At 29.6% G+C, this 6876-nt stretch overlaps 1 protein-coding gene across 1 annotated transcript; it reads right to left on the bottom strand.

The window, feature by feature from the left end:
• Nucleotides 1-1066: 1066 nt before the first annotated feature.
• Nucleotides 1067-4149, bottom strand: LOC107019957 (phosphomannomutase-like). Its single transcript, XM_027917055.1, has 12 exons — nt 4085-4149; nt 3205-3305; nt 3068-3112; nt 2927-2993; nt 2694-2776; nt 2446-2481; nt 2170-2279; nt 1962-2061; nt 1775-1870; nt 1603-1692; nt 1470-1521; nt 1067-1369 (listed from the first exon to the last, which is right to left on the bottom strand). Exons 2-12 carry the CDS (start codon nt 3271-3273, stop codon nt 1299-1301), a joined length of 819 nt encoding a protein of 272 aa, XP_027772856.1. The 5' UTR covers nt 3274-3305; nt 4085-4149; the 3' UTR covers nt 1067-1298.
• Between the last annotated feature and the right edge of the window lie 2727 nt (nt 4150-6876).

Genomic DNA, 6876 nt, shown 5'->3' with positions numbered 1-6876 from the left:
TTTAATAGCATGATATTCTATCTTTATGACAAAACTATTAAACTTTCATTTATAATTCTTGTGGGTAATTATGAAAAGTATTTAATATTTCATCTTAATTAATTATGCAACTCAATAATAAAGAAATTAAGTTATCATATCATGCATAATTAATTACAATTCTAATGTCTGAAAATTTCTTTATGTGATCCTTTAACTTCTAAAATTTTATTCAATTAAAGAAGCTTTGGCTGAACTTTAATCAAATAAATTCTAGATCACTTAGACATTTATTTCTTTAAGTGATCCAAAATATAATATAAAATATCATTTCATTAAGATAGCTGTGGCTAAATCTCAATCAAATAAAATTATATGAATCACTAAATATTAAATCAAAATCATATACAAGATTTATTGTTGAACGTTATGCAACAAAACAACAATCTCTTTGTTTTTATTATTAGAAAATATTTTCAAAAAATTTCAAAACAATATCTGAATTTTTAAAAACAATTTTGAGTGATTTAGAGAATTCCGACAATTAACAAAACAGAGGAAATTCAGCGGCTCTGATGCCAAATATAAGATATGGCAAAGCAAAGATGCAGCGAAAATATAGAGTGATCGAGATACCTCCAGCTATTGTTAGCGATATAGTCGGAGTCTACAATTCTTCTTTTATTCAAAGATCTTCTAAGCACTCAAAACCTTACTCTTAGATGGTATGGATTTTTAGAAGTAATGTGCTTAGGTACCTTTGAATCAAATGACATATTTATAATCGTGCTTCCATCAAGAACGGTTAAGAGGTTATTGGAAGTTACCAACCACTAGAGTAGTACGATAGTGGATTCATGTAGTGGCATAATGGGTAGGTAACTATTATCCCATTAGTGGGATAATGGATAGTTAACTACCTTCTCATTAGTGGGATAATGGGTAGTTAACTACCTTCCCATTAGCGGCATAATGGGTCCATGAAGTGGGATAATGGACCCATCTAATACAGACCATATCAGCATTAACAAAAATGCTAACACTATATATACACACATTACACAGAGCATGAAAGAAGATTATGAAGTCGACATAAAAAGTATAGATTATCTCACAAAAACAAGACCACCTCAAGGGATTTCTTAGAGAATCTGGTTCACATGACTCACAAGTATACATCCCACCTCAAATGTATGGAAACTAAAATTATATAATTTTAATGAGTAAATTCAATATAAGAATTTATAGGAATTATTCATTTCTGTCGTTCATAGGTTACAAGCATACAATTGTACGTGTATTGGAAAATTGCAACAAGCTCATAAAGTTCCATTATCCTTGTTGAAGAATAGAACAGAACACTGCTTCATTGTATCCTCCGGGCTAGTAACTAGAATAAAAGAGAGAAAATAGTAGGTAATGTGATTCCTCAAGTAATAAAGCAAGAGAATGATTTATTCAAACATAAAAGAATAAAATTCTGGACGGACCTGTGTGACCAACAGTTCTCTTAGACTCGTAAATCTCATGGTCATTTCCTCCCTGTTCACGTAAAAAGTAGGACTTGTATATTAGCCCGGACATATAAAGAAAGCTTCAAGCACATCAGTAACGAAAAATTACCTTGTATGTTTTGTCACCAAAAAAGTGGATTTCATTAAATTCTTCGAGGTATCTCAAACAATAAGTCTTGTCCCAGCCTTGGGGGAAAACCTGTCATGACCAACATCCTCAAATCATCTACCTAAAATGTTCAACGATCAATGAGCACAAGAAAAAGCTTAAAGGAGCTCACATCAAAACTTATTTGGCCACCAATGGAGAAGGTAAAATTAAGGTGTGCAAACTTTCCTCTAAGCACTGATATCATTGTTTCGCGTATCTTTTGTACCTGAATATAGTTTAGAAATTGATGTTAAATCAACGAGAAAAATGATTCTACTGGAGGTACATTACTGCAATACTGGAGAAGTTGTGTATACCTTGTCATACTTAACAAATTCTTCCCTCTCTTCCTGACTACAGTTTCCCCCAATAGGCGACACATTTAGCATGCCACTTCTGAACTCAATGAATGTTCCTCTGCAAAGGAGAATGATTAAGAAGTTTGGCACAAAGAGGCAATTAAGCGGATAATTCAACTGTTAATCTATGTTGCTTCAACCCTTCAAAAATATTGTGGGGTATTACACAGATGCAGCGACATTTTTGGAGGATCCAAGCAATAGTGTTTGACATGCCCGCCTTTTTATTGGAATATCCAAGTTAGCAATATAACGAAGGGTGAAGTTGATAAATTCCTGCATATCATTTGCATACCATCAAGTCATCAAGATATGTATGCAACAAACAAACAAAAGCGTCTCTATAGTTTTCAGATTTTGATTAATTATCATAATATACATTACTCTGAGAACTTAACAAATGTAGAGGCAAGACAGTTTCTCGAAAAGAGCATTGACTAACCTTGAGCTTCTCATCTCCGAGAAATGACTTCAAGCTCTGCACACACAAGGAGTCATGTCATTTCAAAAGAAATCACCTTGCTAATTAGCCATGCTCTGCACTTTGTACCTCGATTGGGTACAAAGTGCTTATGTTGTGGCAACAAATTCAAGTTCGAATGATAAAGACAGTAATCAAAGATTTGTTATGTGAAAAAATGAACCTGCACTCATAAGTAAAATTATAGATATAAGATGTCAAATTTTGGCCATTATCTGTTTTCCTATAAGCTTGCCATCCTTATGTGCTACAAGTCCATTTTCAGAGAATACGTAATCATAATCATTCATAACTGCATCACAAATATTAGAAATATATACATTAATAAAGAGTGTTAAACGTTTACCAGGATTAGTTAATTGCTATTGATCTAATGTAGCTATAGGCTTTAGGGGCATTTACAGAGAGTGTTAATTATATATCTAGCGAAAATTAAGCTAACCTGAATTGTCAAGTTGTTCTGATATCTTCACAAGATCAGAACCTCCAACAACTCCAATTGTAACAACCTAAAGGGGGGACAAAATTGTTAAGCCAGAGATTCGTTGAGAGAGAAGCGGAGTTTGGCAGAAGAATCATTTACCTTTCTAAGTTCTCGCATGAATTTCAACATTTCTGGAGTACATTCCTGAACATTTCGATTATGCGATATGAAATCATGATATAAAATATCATAATATGAAAATCGCATATTCAGACGCTGATTTCATAATACTATACCTTCCTGGGTGCTGTTAGAGTTCCATCAACATCGAACAGAGCAATTAAACCAGCTTTCCTTGCAAGCATTTTGATCTCTCAATACTTCTCACCACCTCTCCCTTCACCAAAAATAACTTTTAGTGACTATAAATATTGACATTAATAAAAAGTGCTAAAGCTTTTACGATTATTAATTAAGTGTTATTAGAAATTAATGTCGCTAAAGATCTTAGGAATATATACAAAGAGTATTAATTGCCGCTAAAAATACATATTTAACGATAATTAAGACTTAATTGTCATTAATGATATTTTTTATGTTGACAGCAAAAAATCGCTTTTATTAGCTTTACGATTCTCAAAATCAAAATACAATTAACCAACACAGTCATTAAATAATTAGAAACACTTGAGGGTTGTTTGGTTGGTAGCTAATTTGAAGGTAAGTTATTCTGGTATAAAAGTAATTCAATGTTTGATGTGTAATTTAGAAACCTATGTAACTAATATATGTATAAGTTATGAAAAAATATATGTACATATTTTATACAAAATAAAATATGAAATTATTATTATTGTATACAATGAGTAATAATTAATTTAATATATAATTTTCTCAAAACTAATTCCTACATTACTAATATACATGTCTAACTCTAAACAACTATCAAATTAAGATTCACAATCAAATCTTCAAAATTATTACTCCCTCTGTCTCAATTTATGTGATGCATATTATTTTTCGAGAGTCAAACAACTTAAGTTTAACGGTGATTTTCAAATAAGATCTCCAATTCTTTTGAAATGAAAATTTATATATTTATAAACTACGCTAAAAAATATTATAAGTCACAATAATTAACAATCAAAAATATTTAAATGATATATAAAAACTTACCGTCAAAGATAAATTTGTTTGACTTTTGCAATTCAAGATGTGTCACATAAATTGAAAGGAGAGGTAAGTTAATAGATTTGGCGGATGAATAGATTTATAGTTGGGATATCGAGAGGGATATTTTGGACTTTTCACTCAAAGGCTGCCAAGTGGATATTTAGATTTATGTCCCTTACGTGCTTTCTCCAACAAGTAGCCAATTATATTCTGCCAAATCATTTCTTTTTGTCATACTGATGATAATAAGTTGCCAATTAGGACTTTACATCAAATTTGTTGAATAAAATATGGTTGAATGGAGTACCAAGTTTATGGGTCACAATTATAATTTCGAGAGTAATCAAAATTTTTATTTACACCAAATTTATATGTAGTACTTTTAAAATATTTAAAGTTTTTGCCTGTCAATTTATGCTCAAACATTAAAAGTTTGAATCTTCAAATTTTATATGTGCCTCGTAAATTTTGAGGATAGATTGTATATTTTGATCACCTATTGTTAGTTAATTAGTGCTCCTTCATTTTAAAGTAAGTGATATTTTTTTTCAAATAAGTATTGTATTACGTAATCAAGAAAGGTTTGATTTTTTTCCTTCCGAAATTACCTTTATTTTAGTGTATGGGATAATTTTACTCCATTAAAAATTAAAATGCTTCTTTTTTCACGGCATTTAATTAAGGGGAAAACATATAGTAAAACATTTCTGCCTTTTTAAGAATGAGTAGTTTTGTTTTGTTAAAAATATCACTTATTATAAAAGGAAGGAGTGTATTCTTAATATGATAAATTATTTTAGAATCCGGCCATAGAATATTTCTTATAAAATTATTTCTTCATTTTATTTAAAGATATAATACAATAAATCTGTCTATTAATTTGATCTCAGTTTATATTTATGTTCTTTTATATCCTCAAATTTTGGATGTGCACAAATAGACATTAACTTTGTATGAAATTGAACAAAGAGACACAAACGTCCTACATGAAAATTTATGTCCTACGTGTACAGTGTCACGTAGGACTTATGTGTCTATTTGTTTAACTTTATATAAGTTTAAGTGTCTATTTGTGTACACTCAAAGTTGAAAGCATAACTGTAAAATGAAGTTAGGTTAAAGGACATATTTATGTATTATGCGTTATTTAAACATCATTGTTTGATCATGAAAGTTCTAGCACTATCTTGAAGTTGTATTTCAAATTTGGAACATAATTGTAAAGCTTGATTTTTAAATTCATTTATCACTTTAAAATTAAATTTAACAACATTCAAGTGTTTCATATATTCTTTAAAACAATTAACTAAATATAACTTTATAAATTTCAAATAAAATAAAAAAATATTAAATATATATGATCAAACACCTAAAAATCATGCTTATTTGTATCATTTTAACAAAAAGATCTCTTATTTTAATAATTATTTACTTCCCAATGATTTTCTTTTAAATTCAAATTCATACCACTAGAGGCGGAGCTAGAATTTTCAATAAGGGGGTTCAAAGTTTATAGTAATAGACACATGAAGTAGACGAATGTAGTTCGACATCTACTATACATACATATAAAATTATTTTGACCATATATATATAATATAATTTTTTGTCGAATATGATTTGAATAAACCCCTTTATTCAAGGTTGCTCCGCACCTGCATACCGCATGTGGTCTTTAAAGGAGGACAAATAAAATCAAATCCATACTGCTTGTGGTCATTAAAGGAGAACCCTATGAGACTTTTATTTATTATTTTTACTCATTCTCTTTTTTCACCTCATCACAATAATCAACAATAATTGTTCGCTGTGTCATCACACTTTTTGTTTTTGTCTTGAGAGATGTTTTGAGTTTGAATAAAAAAATAAATCGTCTTTTGATCTAAAGCTTTTGTTTTTAAAAAAAGAATTTTCGATATATATTTTAGTTAATAAAATCTGAAAATTAAAATCAAACATTGAAAAAGAAAATAAGATTTGAAATAAATAAATAATTATTTTATTTATTTTCACTTTAGTTGAAACATTCTTATAGTTTGATCAAAATATGATCATATTAACCATAGGAAAATGTCCTAAGCCAAAACATAACAAATTTGGACCTTATGTGTCAATTTGAAATACTACAAAACTCCCTATTCTTGAGCTTGAGTTACCTTTCAAGATAACTTTAAACCAAGTATGGTATTAATTAAGGGAAAATTGTGCATTATAGTAAATTATTAAATTAAAATTTAATAATATAGTTGTAGTTTCATTTAATTCTAATTCGTTGAAAGCACATTATCATTTGCCTCTCTTCCCTAAATCTCGCTCATCACTCTCTGGCTCGTCTCTCTCACTTTATACGAACAAAATTGCATAAATTGTGTTTGTTTTTTATAAAAAAACGAGAGAGAATTGTATATACAAATACAAATACACATCTCTTCGTCCTGTACACTTAAAATTATACAAATACAAATCTTCTCCTGCCCAATTCTCCTTTGGCTTTCTCTCTATCTCGCTTTATAAAAACACAAATTATACAACTACAACTTACAATGTATAATTTGTGTTTGTATAAAGCAAGATAGAGAGAGATACAAATATTCTAACTCAATTCAATTTTATACAAATTTCTATTTCATGCAAAAATACAAACACAATCATCGATACATATACAAACACATCGAAGAAGAAGTCATCTTCTTCAAAGTCTTCAGCTCCGCGTTGCCTCCCCACCCAACCCCCCAATTAAATTTCTTCTTTGGATCCACCCACTATTTTCATACTCCTCTTTTTACAAATAGAGC

This window comes from Solanum pennellii, chromosome 5, assembly GCF_001406875.1.
Source record: "Solanum pennellii chromosome 5, SPENNV200".
Classification (NCBI taxonomy): Eukaryota; Viridiplantae; Streptophyta; class Magnoliopsida; order Solanales; family Solanaceae; genus Solanum; species Solanum pennellii.
This window is presented reverse-complemented; position numbering and strand designations above follow the sequence as displayed.